We start from the raw sequence: 21,000 nt of genomic DNA on the forward strand, positions 1-21,000 counted from the left end.
TTCCCCCAAGACTTGCCCCTGATCTGGGACTATAAAGCTACCAATGTAATGGTGACAAGAGATAAGAAATGCAAACTCAAGTTAAAATTCTTGGCCGGGCGTGGTGGCTCATGCCTGTAATCCCAGTACTTTGGGAGGCTGAGGCGGGTGGATCATGAGGTCAGGAGTTTGAGAACAGCCTGGCCAATATGGTTGAAACCCCGTCTCTACTAAAAACACAAAAATTAGCTGGGCGTGGTGGTGCGTGCCTGTAGTCCCAGCTGCTTGGGAGGCTGAGGCAGGAGAATCGCTTGAACCCGGGAGGCAGAGTGAGCTGAGATCATGCCACTGCATTCCAGCCTGGGCGACAGAGCGAGACTGCGTCTCAAGAAAAAAAAAAAAAATTCTTAAGGCTAAAAGCAGAATTTCCCCACACTGATCATTCCATTCTTTCATTTCCCCAGATACTACCTTTGTCTTCCACTGAAATGATCCTATCCTGGCTTCTCCCATATTGTTTTTAATATTATCAGGTATGTAGAAAAAAGAGAGAAAACAGCATGAGGCTATACATCATAAGGTTTAGTAACATAAGAGTCAGAATGACTTCATTTCAAATCCAATCTCTGAAAGCTACCTGACACTGGGCAAGTTATTATCTCCAGGACTCAGCTTCCTCTATAAAGCCCTCGTAGGATTATGAGGATTACATGAGATAATGTCTGTGAGTACACAGCACAGTGTCTAGTACACTTTTATTGTTCAATAATTGTGATATCATAGAAATAACAATCTAAAGAAAAAGAGAACCAAAGAGAAATTCCAGAAGTCCAAAAGTGAGTTGCAGAGTTCCTTTATACCCATTAGGAATATTCCTCCACCATGGGATCATGATCTACTTGTATCCTTGTGGTCAAATTTGACCATTACTCAAAAATGTGTAGTTAAATATACAGAACAAGAACACAGGCCTCAGTCATCTCCTTAATTTTATTATAAAGTAGTTACTAAACTTTTTCTAAGCAAAACCATAGAGTGAAAAACTAAAGATCAAACTGAAGCAAGGCTAGGAAACTCAAAGCCCCAAGTGTTTAGTTTTCAATTTGCTCCCCAAGGCATTCCTTAGAGTTTAAATCTCCTGGAAAATCACTTCTAAATCCAAAATTCTTTTTTTTTTTTTTTTAAGACAGAGTCTCGCTCTGTCACCCAAGCTGGAGTGCAATGGCGTGATCTTGGTTCACTGCAACCTCCACCTCCTGGGTTCAAGCGATTCTCCTGCCTCCGCCTCCTAAGTAGCTGGGACTATAGGTGCCCGCTACCATGCCCGGCTAATTTTTGTATTTTTAGTAGAGACGGGGTTTCACCATGTTGGCCGGGCTGTTTTTGAACTCCTGACCTCAGATGATCTGCCTGACTCAGCCTCCCAAAGGGCTGGGATCACAGGTGTGAGCCACTGCATCCAGCTTTTTTTTTTTTTTTTTGAGATGGAATCTCACTGTATCACCCAGGCTGGAGTGCAATGGTGTGACCTTGGCTCACTGCACCCCCTGCCTCCTGGATTCAAGCGATTCTCCCACCTCAGCCTCCCAAGTGCTGGGATTACAGGCACGCAGCTATTTTTTTTTTTTTTTTTTTGTATTTTTATAGAGACAGCGTTTCACCATGTTGACCAGGCCGGTCTTGAACTCCTGACCTCAGGTGATCCAACAACTTTGGCCTCCCAAGGTGCTGGGATTACAGGCATGAGCCACCGCACCAGGCTAAATCCTAAATTATTCTAAAATATTTATATTAATATGTCATTCTTCCTTTCTTATATAACTTTAAAACAAAAATTACTTGTTTATAATGTCCTCAATAAAACATTAAGGAAACAAAGGACTTCTTTAAAAAAAAGTAATTATGCTTACCAACTATACATAAACAGATTTCATTTCCCAACATTTTCCGTAATTCTTTGACCCAGTTTTTTACCTGTATATACAAAAAAGCACATATTAAAACAAATCCTGTTAGAATTACTACTATCACAACATCCAAAAAACTCAACACTGTCAAAATACCTCAGAATTTTAAGAGTCTATATTATTTACTTATTACCAGAAATGATTCACTGAAGAATCATTTATTGCCAGATAGTACTGTAAACCATATACACATAAATACAACAATGGAAAAATACACAGAAGCAACTCTTATTATAAACTTGCAACAGTCTTCCACAGATCCAAGCAAAGCTATTCACTAGAGCAAAAGCATATCAACTCCAGCTTCTGATAACAGATGCTTTACAATACAGATTACCAGTGTCACTTTGGACTTAGGAACACGTGGGTTTAAAACAGTCTTTTATACCCTAATTGATTCCTAAATAGAGGGCATAGGCACTTCATTGTCACATAATAAAAGACAATAAATGAATAAATAAATAATAATTTATATAAGCACTAAAAAAAACTAAGAGTGCTAAAATAATTTCATCATTTAGTGTATGACAGGGTTTTGCAACCTTGGCAATACTGACATCTTAGTACAGATAATTCTTTGTTGTGAGGCACTGTCCTGTGCAATGTATGATGTTTAGTAACATCCCTGACTTCCTACCCACTAGATGCCAAGAGCATCCGCCAGTTGTGACAACCAAAGATGTCTCCAGGCATTGTCATCCTCTGTAGAGAACCAATGATATACAATAACTCCAGTTATGAACTGATTCTCCAGTATGAATGAAGCATAGTAGTAGACACAGTTGGCAGTAAACTGGAATTAAGTAGATTACTCTTTTGAACTCATGATTTTAAATGTTGATTATAATAACAGAATAAAAGGCAAACTTGGACACCTGCCTTCATTCTTTGCAATGAAATTTAATATGGATGTAATCAAATCACACTGAACTTATATACCCTCCTGAAAAAATACACATATATCTGTAAATTCCAAAAATTACATTAGCTATGTGGTAACCACTTACTGTGCATCTGGTCTTATGGTGTACAAATGTAACACTTCCACATTCCTATTCTCTACAGAATGCAGAGGAACTACCTCTGGCAAACCCAAAATCCTTACAAAAGCAAAGGTAGTTATCATCACATTATCTTTATAGCAGCACTGAATGAGTTTTCTCAGTATAACCCTACCTTTTTGTTTCATTCATATGTATGTATAAAGTTTTCAAAGCATTTAACTTCCACTCTTTACTGATTTCACATAAGAAAAATTTGACCATATTGGCATAAAATATACATCTTCATCACCTCAAAAGAAACATAGCAGAATCTAATTATGTATTCCTCTCTTCCATGTGCATATAGTATCACAACCTACTAATCTAATCATTTTTTTTAAAAAAAAGTTTGTTAGTCATTTCAAATTAGATACCGTTCCACAAGCATTCTATCTATTCTTTACCCCATACATCTTTGGTGAGTTAGAGATGGTCACAAATTCTTTGTCAATCCTCCCATCAAATATGGCAGAGTCAAATTCCCCACCCTCTGAATTTGGGCTGGCTTTGTAACCTGTTTTGACAAGACAATGTGGCAGAAGTAATGCTATGCCAATCCCAGACTTAAGCCTTAAGAAGGCCTGGTAGCTTCTACATTTAACTCTTGGGATCCAGTTGTCATATAAAAAGCTTAAGGTAGAAAACAGAATAATGAGAGAGCACATAGAAAACAGAATAATGAGAGAGCACATAGAGTACTGGACGATAAGACACCAGATATAGTGAGAGGCCAGATGGAGAAGTAGGCCTTCTTGTATATTCCAGCCCCAGCCAAACTCCCAGTTCAGTGCAGCTCTATGAGTGACTCCAGTGACATCACAAAGAGCAGTGAACCTTCCTGGTCAACCCACAGAATCATGAGAAATAATAAGTTACTGTTTTAAGTCAAAAATTTTGGGAGTTTTGTTACATAGCAGTAGAGAACTGGTCACTTTTCAACCTAAATGACTCTATTTTTTTTTTTTTTTTTGAGATGGCATCTCGCTCTGTCACCCAGGCTGGAGTTCAGTGGCGCGATCTAGGCTCACTGCAATCTCTGCCTCCCTGGTTTAAGCAATTCTCCTGCCTCAGCCTCCCAAGTAGCTAAGATTATAGGCATGTGCCACCACACCCAGCTAATATTTTTAGTATAGATGGGATTTCACCATGTTGGCTGGGCTGGTCTCGAACTCCTGACCTCAAGTGATCTGCCCTCCTCGACCTCCCAAAGTGCTGGGATTACAGTGTGAGCCACTGTGCCTGGCCTCAATCTTCTCTTAATAAATACTTAAACTATGTCTTTTCATGCAAAAAGTCAGAGGGAGATAACAAACAGCAGCACCAAAATAACTTTTAAAAATCATTAAATCTACAAGGTACCTATTGTTTCATTTTCTACTTCTTGGGTTAAGCTTTTCCATATATCGTTAATAACCCAAGGGCTAACTTGTATATCTGCTCTATCAGATTTAACTGGGAAAAAAAATAAAGAGAAAAAACAAACAAGGTAAGTAATTTTACCAAGAACAAGCCTGTAAGTCAAGGCAAGACAAGCTTCTTCCTTGGCATTACTCCGTGGTTACACATTGTTGACATATTCCAAGAACGGCTTTAGGAGGAAAGGTCAAATAAGTAACCCATCTGACTGTGATGAAATAAATTACAGTCAGAGGTAAATTAAATGGTAACTCATTTTTGGTCCCAAACAACTTTAAGAGTCATACATATGTGGTGTGTATTGAAGGGAAGTAAACTAATGAGATAATTTTAAGACTGTCCTTTTAAAACTTTTATTATATTTGGCAAGGAAAAAGCTTAAATGTGATTTTGCTCCTCCTTTTTTCTCTTCACAATAAAGGAACTTGTCCAGCCACACCAAGTTTAAGAGCCCAATGCCTATGGAATTAAGGAAATAAGTGTGATTGTTCCATAAGAGGGAGAAACAAAAGCCCCCATATTTTTCTGAAGCTCACCTTCAAGTATTTTCCTTCCCTAATATTTGAGAAAGCCATGTAATAAGCCATTAATTATTCTAACATCAATTAATTCATATGAATTAAATATTTCATTAAACATAGGAGTATACCTCCATGTTGTAAGTGAAAAGAAAAATAAAATGTAAGTTGACACCAGTTACGCACAAATTATATACTTTATTTTTAAAAACAAAACTAATCACATTAGTGAACAAAAGTATATTAATGGATACTTGAAAAATTACTATTGTCCTTCTAAGACATCTACCCATAAATAGAATACCTTCTGAAAAGAATCTTCATCTGTTATGTCATAAACTAAAATAGCTCCATTTGAATCTCTGTAGTAAATTGGACCCAATGCATGGAATCTCTCTTGACCTGCCGTATCCTAAAGAAAGCAACAAATGCTTATTAGATCAGAAGAAAAATACAAATCTGCAATTGCAACTGTGGTGAACTTTTGATTAACTGGAAAATATAGCATAAAGTCACAGACAACCACAAACCCTACTAACAGAAACAAAACAGCAAAACAGGTCACACAAGAAAATTTGAAGTTATGACCAATATATAATGTTTTAGTGATATATGACAGTTACTTTTTCCCTCTCAACCTTCCTCTTCCTCAGCATCCCTCTCAACCTTCCTCTTCCTCAGCAACTTCCCCAACCCCATTAAAAAACCAGTTCAGTTGCCAGAGGGCCAAAACAGCCAACACAGTATTATAAGCCAGGAATAGGCTCTGCCCTAAGTTTAAGTTCCCACACTGGGAGAGACAGGGAAACAGCACATGCATCAAGATCACTGGTCAACAAGTACCCTGCTCCATTATCCTCACCCTACTCTCCATCAGTCATTCCCTTGGAAGGTTGGAATATGGAGACACAGGGTGGGTAAAAAAGGCCAAGCAAGCTGTCCACCCACCCTGTCCTCTCTCTGAAGTGGAACCCTTCTGAGTTGACCCTTTCTCCAGCTGAAAAGTTATGACAGCAATATTCAAATATTCAATTATATTCCAGATACAATTCTCAATCAGATTTTAAGATTATTTTTAATTAAAAAAAAAAAAAGTTGTGGCTAAGCTCCAATAAACTTAAAAAAAAAAGAAAAAAGGAAGAAGCCTCCATGCATAACAGTTGAAAAAGTTCACTTACCCATATGGCAAGGTTTACTCTTTTCCCACCAATATTTAACTTCTTTGTTAAGAATGATGCCTAAAAAGAGAAATATACATTAAACAACAGTTTCATATAAAATAAGGTTCTTTATCCTAACAACTACAGATGAATGAATCATCTCAATGTAAAAGTTATCTGGGAGAAAAAGTAATCACTGAATTTCAAATTAATGATCGAAATTGTTTCATTAAGGATAAGACATTATTTACATTTTTACCTAAAAAAAAAATCTTGTTTTCTGAACATAGGTTATTAAAAATACACAGAAAATAAGTACTTTTTTCTTAATATTTTTCCTTATCTATGTGGAACAAAATTTTCCCTAGAGCATTTAATTTGATGCTACCTTATCTACTCACAAAAAGAGTTTAAGAGATTTCTAAGATAAAATAAGTGTTTATTGGTAGTTTACTTAATGTACAAATATCAATATTATTCAATATGGTTCCACAATTACTTCATAACTCAATTGTTTAACATATATTCAATAATTATCCTAAGCATTAAAGTGAGAGAAATGATAGGACATGGTTCTAGCTTTTATACTCTATTAGAGAAATAAAAATAAAGAGAATTACAATTCCATGTGATAACTGCTAAAATGGAGGGTCTTGCCAAATACACTGTAAAGATAGTACTCAGAAAGGAAGTGTAACAGTTGTCTGAATGAGTCAAAGAAGGCTTCAGAGAGAAGGTAATGATCTCCCCTTTAGGAGCAGTAGGGGTTTTTCCTGATAGATGAGTGATGCCACTGAAGCCTCAAACACATGACCCCATCCCACAGGGAACTCCAAGTGGGTATATGGTCAATACCAGAGATGAGACTACATAGATGGACTTCACCTTATAGTCTCAATAAAACCTGTTCTAAGATACCAGACATGTATTTAGACACACACACACACACACACACGTCAGGTATACTTTGGAAATGCTATTTATTGATTTTTATACACTAACAATGCACATTAACACATTAGGATGCTGCTAAACAGAAGGCTAGCTGACTGTATTTATACAAGCATTTCCCAAATTCATTTGAACTCTTTTTGCCTGATTTTCTTCTGTATAGCACTGAACCTTTTTTTCCTAGAAAAATACCTAATTCACCCTAAAGAACAACTGTTTGAACACACAGGACTACTGACAATGGAGAATCACTGAATGGTTTCAAGCAATGGGGAAACAGATCTATATTTTAAGAGAATGACCCTGGGATAGGAAGGGAGGTTGGACTAGAAAGGTAGAAAGAACACTATTACAAAATTAGGGAAAAATATAAAAAAGGAGATCTGAACTAAGACCATGAAGATAGGAAAGAAAGAACAGAATCAAGAGTTACTGAAGACAAAATATATCCAGAATCCAGAGTCAGCCGACACATTTAAAAAAAGGAATAGAGGTGAGTTAAGACCTATGTAGAGACAGTCACGTTTGGTGTATTTATATAGAAGAAAGTGCAAAAAAGGTGAAACAGATAAAAAGTCAGGATGGTGAATTACTGAAGGAAAAAAACGCAAGAAATCTCAATTTCAGGAAGGTCTTTTTGCTATGGGCACACCACAGAAAATTAGAACTAAGGCAAGGCCACTGGATGTAGTGATTAACTAAGGAGTCTACAGATAAATATAAATTGCAGATCTGGGTTCAAACACATGTATGTCTGCCCTCAAGGCCCAAGCTATCCTCAAGATATTTTAGTAAATAAAATAAAAATTACACAGAAAAGGAGAAAAATAAATTAAATGCCAAAACAGCAAAGTAACCTGAAAAATGCAAAGACCAAATACATGTTATGACAATAAATGACATCTCCCATTTATGCTAGCATAGGGGCTAAGAATATGAACTTTGGAGCAGAACCTATGGATTTGAATCTCAGCTTTGCTACATACTAGCTGTGTAATTTATCTGAACTCAATCATTTTCATGGTTTCAGTATTAATGCCATATGGAAAAAAAACAAAATCTGAATCCTATCCGAATATTTAATGGATAGGTCAATTTAAATGCCTCTTTTTCAAACACATGTAAGATTGAACCAATCTTCTCCCCAAAATTGGATTTTCATTATGATTTTAGTATTTTGATCACATTTGCCTTCTCATTGAAGTTTAGAACCTTAAAAATATCTTCTTAAGCCCTTGTCAGTCTATATGCTTCCAAAATCTACCAAGCCTTGTCTTCACATTTCCTCTGGGGTCTATGACCACAAGTCTCTTACTATGTCATAACATATAATACCTCTGGTTCACCTCACACCCTACTCTGCATGCCGTATTATCTTCCCAAAGCTTCCCTGGTTAAAAAAAAAAAAAAAAAAAAAAAAAAAAAAAACAACTTAAACTCACCGAAGGGTTCCCTAACAGGTTATCATTTTTAATAAGTATGCTTCAATATCCCTGCTGACAGCTAATATCATAACCTTTTGGTCATGAGTGTGTAGAGATTTCTCAGAAGAAGGGAGCGCATGAGAGTTGGTAAAGCTCCCTCATTTCTTTTCTACTGTCCCCTCCAAAATTTCCCACTACTCTCCCATGGTAAATTTAAAGGACAGTATTAAGTCTCCCCTAAGGAACTACGGATACCCAAAACACTTTTACGGAAAAGGTACATATCACAACATTGATTATACAGAAAAACAAAAACAGTGAAATTATCTGTGTTCAATTAATAGGTAAGTAGTTAAAAATTCACAAAAATAGCCCATCCATGTAGTAAAAACACTAGACAGTCATTTCTATTACTGCTGCTAATACGAGCTAACATTTATTAAATGTTCATTTTCTGCCAAGTACTGTGCTATGCACTTTTCACAAAATCATTAATAAGCTGCTTCTTTATAAAAGTTGGGGAGCCCGCATTTACAATTAAAAGTATCAAAGCCTTATCTTTATATCCAAAGACTTCCACAATGTGTCCACATCTATTTTCTTATGATAGCTTCCAATATTTCTTTACTTATTCTCCAACTTGTAAGGCTTTTTTGCATCCTCTAAAATTCTTCTGCCCATAAAATTCCCCACTAATTTGGGCCTATTCTCTGTTCTCTATCTAAATTCCACTTATCCAAATATGGCTCTTTTTCCTTGAAATTTCATGTTCTCTTATACTCATGCATGCAATGCACGCTAAATTTTCCTATCCTAAAGAATTTTAGGGAATCAACTCTACATTTACTGCAGCTTATACTATCTTATACTACAAATTATATTTTCATGGGTGTAAGTATTCTGTTAACTAGATTACATATTTTTATTTAACGTTTTTACAGCACTTACAATGAAATGGACAGTGTTCTAAGAGCTTCTCAAATATTAATTCATTTAATTCTCAGGTGCCAATAATGCCCTGTGAGTCAGAGATAATTGTTATCCATGTATTACAGACATGGAAAATGAGGCATAAGGAGGGTAAATATCTTGCTCAAGGTCACACAGTAAGTGACACAGTGCCATGTGAAATCCTAGGCAGTTTGGCTCCAGATATTAATTGTAACTACTATGCTACGATACTTCCCAGACTAAGATCTGAGCTCTCTAACACTTCCTCTCTTGTGGAAGAAGTAGGGGAAGTCATAGTACCCTGCCTATAATAGTCAAATACTGTTACTATAGATAAGCACATCTACAATATGCCCTGGTAAATCGATGCAGGTATAATTCAATTTAGTAGGAGATACGCTCCTAAGTTTCCTTACTAATCAAATTATTTTAACTCAGATATATGATGCACTAGTAAAGCATATTATCAAAGGATCCCTAGTAAATTTTTTTCCTTCATAATGAAAAACTTAAGCCCTGCTCTAAAATTATGAATATATTTATGAAGAAAGCTGAAACATCAAGATAGCAGCAAACAGGTATAAAAATAGGCACATAGACCAATGGAACAATAGAGAACCCAGAAATAAAGCCAAATACACCCACCTGATCTTCGACAAAGCATATAAAAACAGAAATTTGGGAAAAGATAGCCTATTTAACAAATGGCGCTGGGAAAACTGGCAAGTCACATGTAGAAGAATGAAACTGGATCCTCATCTCTCACCTTATATAAAAATCAACTCAAGATGGATCAAAGACTTAAATCTAAGACCTGAAACCATAAAAATTCTAGAGGATAACATTGGAAAAACTCTTCTAGACAGACATTGGCTTAGACAAAGAATTCATGACTAACACCCCAAAAGCAAATGCAACAAAACAAAAATGAATAAATGGGATCTAATTGAACTAAAATGCTTCTGCACAGCAAAAAAAATAACTAGCAGAGTAAACAGACAATCCAGAGTGGGAGAAAATGTTCGTAAACTAAGCATCCAACAAAAGACTAATATCCAGAATCTACAAGGAACTCAAACATATCAGCAAGAAAAAAACAAATAATCCCATCAAAAAGTGGGCAAAGGACATGAAAAGACAATTCTTAAAGAAGATATACAAATAGCCAACAAACATCTGAAAAAATACTCAACATGACTAATTATCAGGGAAATGCCAATTAAAATCACAATGAGACACCCCTTACTCCTGCAAGAATGGCCATAATTAAGTCAAAATAACAACAGATGCTAGTGTGGATGTGACGGAAGGGGAACACTTTTACACTGCTGGTGGGAATGTAAACTAGAACCACCACTATGGAAAACAGGATGGAGATTACTTAAAGAACTAAAAGTATTATAAAACTATCATTTGATCCAGCAATCCCACTACTGAGCATCTACCCAAAGGAAAAGTCATCATATGAAAAAGTCACATGCACAGTTTATTGCAGCATGATTCGCAATTCACAATTGCAAAGATATGGAACCAACCTGAGTGTCCATCAACTAACAAGTGAATAAAGAAAATGCGGTATATATATACCATAGAATACTACTCAGCCATAGAAAGGAATGAAATAATGTCTTTTACAGCAACTTGGATGGAGCTGGAGGCCATTATTCTAAGTGAAGTAGCTCAGGAATGGAAAACCAAATATTGTATGTTCTCACTTACAAGTGAGAGCTAAGCTATGAGGATGCAAAGGTATAAGAATGATATCATGGACTTTGGGTACTCAAGGAGGAAGGTTTGGAGGAGGGTATGGGATAAAACACTACATATTGAATATGGTGTACACTGCTCAGGTGCACCAAAATCTCAGAAATCACCACTAAAGAACTTATCCATGTAACAAAAAACACCTATACCCCCAAAACTATTGAAATAAAAATAAAAATTAATTTATAAAAAAAGATAGCAGCAAACAATCAAAAGGCTGAAATTTGTCTTCTCTTTTTTAACTACCTCTACCAGGCACACTTAATTTGGCCAGACTACTGAGATACCACTGAAGTTAAAATAATTACTCTGGAGCAGTGGTTCTTAATTCTTACATGGTAGTGAAGGTGGGAGAAGTAATTACAAACTTCTTTAAGAATATGAAGAAAGCCATGAACCTACTCACTCCCCAAAACACCCCTCATATGCACATACTAAAAACAATTCCCATGTACTTCCAAGAGATTTACAAATGCCTGGCAACATCTCAGTAAAGAACCCCCAGTGTACAAAGGGAAGGAGGGAGAGTGACATTGAACAATAGCCAATTCAAAAGGTTCTAGGACTATAGGAAGGTGGAAAAAAAAAAAAAAAAACCATACTATGTGCCAAGCACTGTGCTTGGGCTTTTTCATTTAATTTTCAACAACTCTGTGAAGCAGATACTTAGTCTTACTTTACAGCTGTGAACCTGTTATTTTTTAAAAAATACAGTGACTCACGGAAGGTCAGACAACTCAGCTGGGTGCTGCAGTGGGTGGAAGCCTGTCTGACCCCACAATAGTTTTTCCATTGCACAAAGCTAACTATTCTAGAACATACACACATTTCCTAACCTGGCACTCCTCCACTTAGACAGTAAGTGTTCTTGGACCCTAACCTCCCCAAATATTCTCAGGACAGGCACAAAATATTACTAGCAAGGATCCAAGTAAGTAATGGCACATTTTCCACCCTATCTCCTTCAAATCCTGAGTTATTTCGCCAGTACATCTTCTAATCCCAATTATTTCATCTTCTATGCTTTAGTGAGATTAAAAAATTAACAATCTCATTAGCTCAGGTTGTCATCTGTAACTTGTATTAACACCTAATTCTTGTTTACCCAACTGCTTACCGGAAATCATAGTGGATGACAAAAAAAAAGAAAATGCTATTAAAAAAAAAAAAAAAAAAGACAGGTAATCACAGGGAGGAGGAAACAAATTAAAAATTTAAAAACCTAAAAAGAACAGGATTACTAAGAGAGAAATAATAGGGAAAAAATATATCTGCCAAATTAAAGTCTTTTCGTAACTTGTTTAATCAATTTTTTGGTTCTGTTAGCCAGACCATTTGCTGTGCTTGCTAACTACTGTTCTGGCAAAGCAAACCACCTAAAGTAGTATTTGACAATTATAAGGTATCTGTTGAAAGCAACATAGTTACTACACTGTGAACAAATACTTTCCTGGCTTTATCTAGTATCAACTAAATTCAACAGACTTCATTAATTGGGGGCCTGGGGTGGGGGAGTGTATGAGTAACAGAGAGTGTGCGTGTGCAAAATAAATATTCTTGCTAGTTGCTAACACTGGTACAGACTTAAGTATTTAAAGAATGTACAATTGTCCATTTTTAAAATAAAATTTTAAAAAAATGAATAAAGCATTACCACTTCCAGACTTAACACATGACAGAATTCAGGCAGGTTAATTTATAAAATTAGCCCTCTCTAGCAAGGCAATAAAAATTAGCTATCAAAAAACTAAGCTAGGCGGGCACAGTGGCTCACGCCTGTAATCCCAACACTTTGGGAGGCCAAGGTGGGTGGATCACCTGAGGTCAGGAGTTCGAGACCAGCCTGACTAACAATTTCTACTAAAAATACAAAATTAGCCGGGCGCGATGGTGGGCGCCCGTAATCCCAGCTACTTGGGAGGTTGAGGCAGGAGAATTGCTTGAACCCAGGGGGCAAAGGTTGCAGTGAGCCAAGATCATGCCACTCCACTACAGCCTGGGCGAAAGAGTGATACTCGATCTCAGGAAAAAAAAAAAAAACTAAGCTAGGTGCTTGAATATTTCCACATTTCTTCTTAGTTCCTAAAAATAAGGATTATAATTAGTTTAAGAGTCCAAATAAAGACTTTCAAAAGGAAAGTCAAAGAATCACGTTTAAAGAGTAACTCAAAGCACAAAGCAGAAAATGGCAGTCAGATATAGAAATTTGTGGCCACATTCAGAAAAACTAATTTCTTAAGTAAAATCACCCAAACTTCCATAAAATACTAAGGGGAAAAAGATTTTAAAAAGAACTTCAATTATTATACTGTATGAAGATATAATAAATCACTTAAATCAACAGTAATGTGGTTTTCAATGATACTTAGAAGACACTTTGAACACTCAAAATATTCTTTGTGCAAACAAAGAAACCAAGATTCCTAGACTAAGACTATGATGCAAAACGTAATACCACTGATTTACTTTAAAAAAGCAGTAGACTAGGCTTAAGAGAAAAAAAGCACACCATTTCTATTTTTAAAATTTATTGATTTATTTTTTATTATTTTATTTTTATTTTTTTGAGATGGGAGTCTTGCTCTGTCACCCAGGCTGGAGTGCAACGGTGCAATCTTGGCTCACAGTAACCTCTGCCTCCCAGGTTCAAGTGATGCTCCTTCCTTAGTCTCCTGAGTAGCTGGGATTACAGGTACCCACCATCATGCCCGGCTAATTTTTGTATTTTTGTAGAGACGAGGTTTCACCATGTTGGCCAGGCTGGTCTTGAACTCCTGACCTCAGGTGATCCACCCACCTCAGCCTCCCAAAGTGCTGGGCTTACAAGCATGAGCCACCATGCCTGGCCTTTTATTCTTATTTTTTAAAAACAGGGTCTCACTATGTTGCCCAGGTTGGTCTTAAACTCCTGGGCTCCAGCTATCTTCCTCCCTATGCCTCTCCAAGTGTTGGGATTACTGGGCCACTATGCTCAGCTGGTACATCATTTCCATTTGTGGGACCTTGGAAATTTAATTCAAGTATTTTTTATTTTTTAAGAGACAGAGTCTCACTCCATGACCTAGCTGGAGTGCAATGGCACGATCATAGCTCACTGCTGCCTCAATCAACTTCTTAGGCGCAAGTGATCCACCAGCCTCAGCCTCCTGAGTATCCAGGAATATGAGTGTGCACCACCACGCCCAGCGGTTTTTTTTTTTTTTTTTAACTAGAGATGGAGTCTTGCTATGTTACCCATGCTGGTCTCGAACTTGTGTCCTCAAGCAATCCTCCCACCTCATCCTCCCAAAGCATGGGATTATAGGCGCAAGCCACCGCACCCGGCTGAATCCAAGTCTTAGTTTCCTCATTTGCCAAACTGTCAGGATACTACCTGCCTAGCCAACCTTATATGTCTATTTTGCTAATCACCCAGGCACCTATCCTAGACTTCAGGAGACAGACAGAATTCTATAGTTGGGACTCTAAAAAGAAAGGGGACTGTTGATCTCGATTAATCTTCAATAAGCACCTTCAATAAGGGGGAAAAAAAAAAAGGAGTACATAACCTAGAAGCACAGATATAAAGAGGGCATACCAAATTGAGGAAGTGGTTAAAACCAAAATGGCACAATCCTTTAAGAATAAAGTCAAGAAAAGTAACTGATATTTAAAGTACCTTGCTCATCTTTATATTCCCCAGCTAATACAATGTTTGACATATACCATATATGAAATAAATGTTTCTTGAATTTAACTGCATAGATTCAACAGTATTGCCTTCACAAATTCCAGAGAAACAGAAGTAACTCCCTCACTCTAATTGTCTTTCTTATTTCTGCCAAGTTTATCAAAGCCTCAAATCAGCGAGGAAAACACACAAGAGAGCTTGGGGACTCCATATAAGTTAAGAGAGCTTACCTACAGGATTACTCCATAACTACCAGTAACCTTGGAGCAGCTCTGGAAAAAGAGGGCCACACTAAAACACCAAAGTATGGCAAATGTCACAATCAAAAAAAAGAAAAGAAAGAAAGAAAGAAAGTGAATTCGGAAATGTAGATATCAGTGAAAACACCAGAATGGATTTGCTTTATTTTTAAAATATTTATCTAATCTATAAGCAATTTTAAAATGTAATGACCCCTCAGAGACAGCATGAGTTCTCAAAATAATTCACGTGAAAATAATCCCATTACCTTTTTTGACTGAATTACCTTGAAAGAAAAACATAAATCCAGCATCATCTATTCATTTAATAGCAAACAGCAAACATTTATTAAACAAACATGTCCCAGGCTCTGTGCTAGGAGCTTTACATATGATGGCTGTCCATGTAATCCACATAAAGTCCTATAAGGAAGGTACTCCCATTTTACAGAAAAGGAGCTCGCTTACAGGCATTAGAATATCCTGTCAGGATAATGATGGCGATGAAGTGAGAGTTAGAATTCAAACCCCAGTCTAACTTCAAAGTCCGTTCTCTTTTCACCACATTATATGGCCTCCTCATAGATCTGAGTACTGCAGAAACAGCGTATCTTGTCTTCTGCAAGAATCTGACAAAGCATCTCATGATAACCTTGTGGGCAAGATAGATGTGGCTTGGGCAAAAAGGAGAACTGCAATGCTGGAGTAATTGTTAACATTTTATTAAGGGATTTGAGTCCACTAGGTAGTAGCCCAGAGTCAGTCTTCCATTATTATTAATACGTATAGCACTCCATTAATAACTGTTTCTTACTCAAGGGAAGGAGGAGGGGATGGCCTGTGACCCTCCCTAAGATTCTATATGTCTACAGAAAATAGAATTTCTGGTCATGCATCACTGGACTACAGTAAGACTTGCTACAGAGCTTTGTACTTGGCCCTCTCTCTCCCTGCTTTCTTTCAAAGTCTTTAATAATGACCTGTTGAGAACATTAAAGGCATTCTTACCTAACTTTCAGATGGCAAAGTTAAGAAGTAGCTAATCCAGACAGGAGATTCCACACCTTATTCTGTGCATGTCTAGGACCCAACCCAGCCTGGTCCACAGGAGCCCAGTCAGTGTTTCGTGAATTACAGAATCCAAATTAAAAAGGACATTAACAGGCTTACCTACTGGAGCAAATCTACCAAAGTCAACCTTAATGGATCAAGCGTATTAGAAACAAAAGAAAAAGCTTAACTACAATACCAAAGAAAAGAGAATTTGAGAGATACAAATAATGCCCTTTTTTTTTTTGAAGCAATTAAGACTAAGATGTTTCAGTTGACAGCAAATTGAGTGTTTACCAAAGTGAGAGCTTCCCCAAAAGCTCAATCTACTTCAGTGTTGGAAAAGGATTCTCAACAGGTGAGGTGATAGCCTGCAATTCTCTGTTCAGTTCAAACCACCACGCCTGGAATTATTTCTACGGCTCAAGGAATCACACTTTAAGGAAAGAGGGACAACGATTAAATAGTGTCTAGAAGAGATATCAAGATAATGAAAGGGCTATGCACAGTGGCTCATACCTGTAATTTCAGCATTTCAGGAGGCCAAAGAAGGAGGATTGCTTGAGCTCAGAGTTCTAGAACAGCCTGGGCAACATAGCAAAACCTCAACTCTACTAAAAATAAAGAAAAAAACTAGCCAGGCATTGTGGCGCACGCCTGTGGTCCCAGCTACTTGGAGGCTGGGGTGGAAGGATTACTTGAGCCCAGGAGTTGGAGGCTGCAGGCAGCTATGATAGCACCACTGCACTCCAGCCTGAGAAACAGAGCAAGACTCTGCCTCCAAAAACAAAAAAAAAGTGAAAGGATTTAAAACGATGTCACTGTCACTGGAAATCTAGTTAAGGGAACTAGAGTTGTTTACCCAAGAGAAGACTAGATAGTTGTCTTCAACTCTCAGAAGGAATGTCATATGAGATACCAAGATTCAGAAGGGAGATTTAGGACTGAAAAATACAGGGAAACAGATTTTGGCTTTCTATACAGAAAAACTTATTAGAAATTAGACCTGTCTAAAAATAAAATGGGACCAGGAGTGGTGGCTCACACCTGTAATCCCAGCACTTTGGGAGGCCAAGGCAGGTGGATCAACTGAGGTCAGCAGTTCGAGACCAGCCTGGCCAACATGGCAAAACCCCATCTCTACTGAACATACAAAAATTAGCCAGGCATGGAGGCACGCGCCTGTAGTCCCAGCTACTCGGAAGGCTGAGGCACGAGAATCGCTTGAATCCAGGAGATGGAGGTTGCAGTGAGTTGAGATCGTACCCATCCACTCCGGCCTGGGTGATAAGAGTGAGACTCTGTCTCAAAAACAAAACAAAACAAAAATTTTAAATGAAATGGGCCACCTTAGGACATAGTGAGCTTTCCACTTTCCATAATACCAGTTCATTTCACCACCAAGATGTTAAAAAAAAAAAAGGGGGGGGTGGCAAACCACTTGACTAAACATTAAAAGACCAAAATAGTGATCCATACATAAACTACCTTAAATTTCTGTCAATCTTGCAATTCTTTGAAATGTATAAGAATGTACTTTATAGAAATACAAAGTAGTTTACAGAGATAGGTACTCTGTTGACAAGAAAAAAGGTGAACTCTTCCTCTCATATCTTCTGACACCATTTCCTCTCCATTTGGAAATTAAAAAGATACAAAGTTGTGTTTTACAAGTCACATAAATCAAATTCCTCTGAAAAATTGTTAAGAAAGATGAGGTGAATTGGTATCTCTGAAAGGGATTAGACACATTGCTGTTTACATACATTGGTGTACAACAAAATCCTAAATTCTATAATATAATTCAGATATTAACACTGGATATCTACTATAACTTCGTCCTCCCCTGTGTAGGAGTGCAGTGGCTTTTCATATATTTAAAAACCTTTACTCTGCTTTTAGCTTCATGAATGTTTTAGAAATTTATGAAAAGGTATGGCCAGGTGCGGTGGCTCAAGTCTGTAATCCCAGCACTTTGGAAGGCCAAGACAGGCAAATCACCTGAGGTAAGGAGTTCGAGACCTGCCTGGCCAACATGGTGAAACCCCGTCTCTACTAAAAATACAAAAAAATTAGCCAGGCATGGTGGCACGTGCCTGTAATCCCAGCTGCTTGGGAGGTTGACGCATGAGAATCACTTGACCCAGGAGGTGGAGGTTGCAGTGAGTGAAGATTGCTGCACTTCAGCCTGGGTGAAAGGGCAAGATTCAAGTTATCCTTTGAAAAAGACGCGAAGACCTCAGTTACAATAGTTTTCTTTTATCTTAGATCTTTGCATAAAGGAAAACACTAGATGGGTTATTTACCAATATCCAGAGGTAATGTGATTTAATTGCTCAAAATCTGAAGTCAGACAGGGGTTCAAATTTGAGCTTGGACACTCCTGTACCACTGACTTGTGGTAATATTACTGTCAGCAAAATTACTCAACTTAACCTGTTTCCTCACCTGTAGGGCTATCCACTAAACTATCCACTTCATAGGGTGTTATAAGAATTAAATGACAGAAATCAAGCAAAATAATCAGCACAGTAAGAACTCACTAAATGTTAGCTATTGTTACCACTTTACCTAAGTAAATCTCTAAACTTCTAAATGATCCTGGGTATTTGTCCAGTTAATTTTCTTGATCCAAAACACAAGGCTCTCACTAATGGGACACTGAACAATAACAATTCATTATTAAAATTTTGTTAGTGCTCTAGTACAAGGATTTTTTTTTTAATGCAGTTTCCTGGCACTCACTTTTTCAGATATGCTTTACATACGAGTAAAAACAGAAGAGTAAAAATAGAACATGGAATCAGAGCCAGAGCGTCTTGTAAATTCTAGACTCAGTAGTTTAATAATAGCATCAAACATCCAATGTCACAACAATTAGGAGATTATGCATTCTATTAAGTAGTGTTGATGTTCTCACATACTACACATTTACTAATTAAGACCTATTGTGCAAGTTGGGGCAGTAAAGAGAGACAACTTACACTGGACCAGGTCATCAGGGCTTTTTCTGTATATTTATCCTGACAACCCTATGAGCTAGATACTACCACTATGGCCATTTTAACAGAAGAAACAGGCACAGACAGGTTAAGTAACTTACCCAATATGACACGGCTAGTTAAATGGATGGAGGTGAGACATGAACCTAGACAATCAGGCTCAAAAGTCCACTAGACTTCACTGCCTTTGACCAAATTGATAAGTCAAATTAGTAGGATAAATTTCTTCTAATACATGAAAACTGATTTCTCTGGGACAGTGGGGTGAGTACAACTCCCTTAAAGGCCTGGCTTCACTCTCAATCAATGATAACATGTTAACACCTTTCCAATGTACCTGTAGAAGCCGGCCTTTTATTACAGGTAAAGAAAATGAGTAACAGCAGCGGCTTTTAGTCTGGGGACCAATTGTTGGTCAGTATTCACTTGATGTTTCAGCGTGGGTCAATCGACCTCGCATAATATGAGTGACCCACAAGTCAGACCCACGCAGGCTGCAATGAAACTGCGTAACACGCCTGGGCAAGCGGTCATTTCAAAAAACCTCCAGAGATGGCTCTTTTGCCATTCCTGTTACTCAGGACAAAATGGAACTTGCATAAACACTTAGTCATCAGTAAGCGCTGAAGTTACAAATCACTAATTCGCAAAATCGAATCCGCAGCTAAGTTCCTAATTACGAAAGAAAGAAAAGGAGCTCTAACATTTGAAGACTGCAACGCAGAAGACACCTGGGGCCCAGGAAGTGCAGTAAACGGGAAAAAACAGCCCACGGACGGGGACCACAACGTGCGCAGCCACCACGGAGGACACTAGGTACTTTTCAGGGCCCTTCCACTTCCCTTCCAACCAGCCTGTCCTCGCATCTACAGGCTGCCCCAACCTGGTGATTCCCCAGGACGAATTTGGAAAGGTAAACCGAAGGCGGAGATGACAGGCCTGAGATTTACCAGCCTAGATCCAGGGGACCGGGGCGGCAAAGTTTCCCCAGCCCCGGAGGGGTAGGGGCCCTGAGGCGCCCCCTCCCGCTCCCCGAGGTCCGCACCTGCAGAGTTGTGATGTGCTTGTCGTTAAACTTGTTCTCGCAGTAGCGCAGCACCAGCGACGTCTTCCCCACGCAGCCTTCCCCCAGCAGCACCACCTTGAACGAGTAGGCTCGGCCCGCCGCCGCCGCCCCGCCGCCGCCGGCCGCAGCCATCCCGTCGCTTCCCGGCCGCCCGAGCCCGAGTGTCGCGCCGCCCTCCCCACAGCCGCGGCAGCGCCTTCACAGCCACAGCCGGCTCAGCCCCCACCACCCCGGCTCCGCCGACGGGCGCTGTCCCCACTCCCTCCTCGGGCGAGGCCTGGAAGGGCTGAGGGAAAGTCCGAGAACGAAGGGCCCCAGCCCACCACGTCAGGCACCGGAGGAAAGGCGAAGAACGATCCCTCTGCTTCCCTCTAATGGCGTCTCCTTCCTCCTACGTCACACCTCGGGTCACGTGAGCGCCGCGGCCGGGGCGGCCCCTGCGACTAGCCCCAGAAGAACGTGCCTGGACGTGGGCGGGGCTTCTGGGGCATCTCCAGGGGTGGAGCTGGATGTGAGTCAAGCGCCTACTGGCAATCTAGGGCAGAGCCCCGCCGCTTGTGAGCCACCTCTGCTCTGCAGTTGGTGGGAGCCTGCGGGAATAAGGAACCAGGAATTTGAGGCGAGCCCAGCTCTGGTGAAATGAAGTGCAGAACTTCATAGTTTTTGCCGAGGGGATGTTCACAAGGCTAATGATCTCTTACACCAGAGGTCACTGTAAACCAAATCTGTCAAGGTGCCCTCGAATCTCTCTCTATGGGATCCCGAATCACAGCGCCTCCCAGTTCCTCTGACCGCCTGGT

The 21,000-nt window shown here is 38.9% G+C and overlaps 1 protein-coding gene across 1 annotated transcript in view; it reads right to left on the minus strand.

Moving 5' to 3' along the window:
* The window catches only part of RAB21 (RAB21, member RAS oncogene family), a 32,815-nt gene extending 12,212 nt beyond the window's left edge, over positions 1-20,603 (minus strand). Inside the window, exons 1-4 of the mRNA XM_030939122.1 lie at positions 20,180-20,603; positions 6,102-6,161; positions 5,228-5,335; positions 1,890-1,953 (exon numbers count right to left, since the gene is read on the minus strand). Of these exons, the coding sequence (XP_030794982.1) occupies positions 1,890-1,953; positions 5,228-5,335; positions 6,102-6,161; positions 20,180-20,332 (385 nt within the window). The 5' untranslated portion in view covers positions 20,333-20,603. The remainder of the gene's footprint in view (positions 1-1,889; positions 1,954-5,227; positions 5,336-6,101; positions 6,162-20,179) is intronic.
* Positions 20,604-21,000: the final 397 nt, after the last annotated feature.

Source organism: Rhinopithecus roxellana, chromosome 10 (assembly GCF_007565055.1).
Source record: "Rhinopithecus roxellana isolate Shanxi Qingling chromosome 10, ASM756505v1, whole genome shotgun sequence".
In the NCBI taxonomy this organism is placed as follows: domain Eukaryota; kingdom Metazoa; phylum Chordata; class Mammalia; order Primates; family Cercopithecidae; genus Rhinopithecus; species Rhinopithecus roxellana.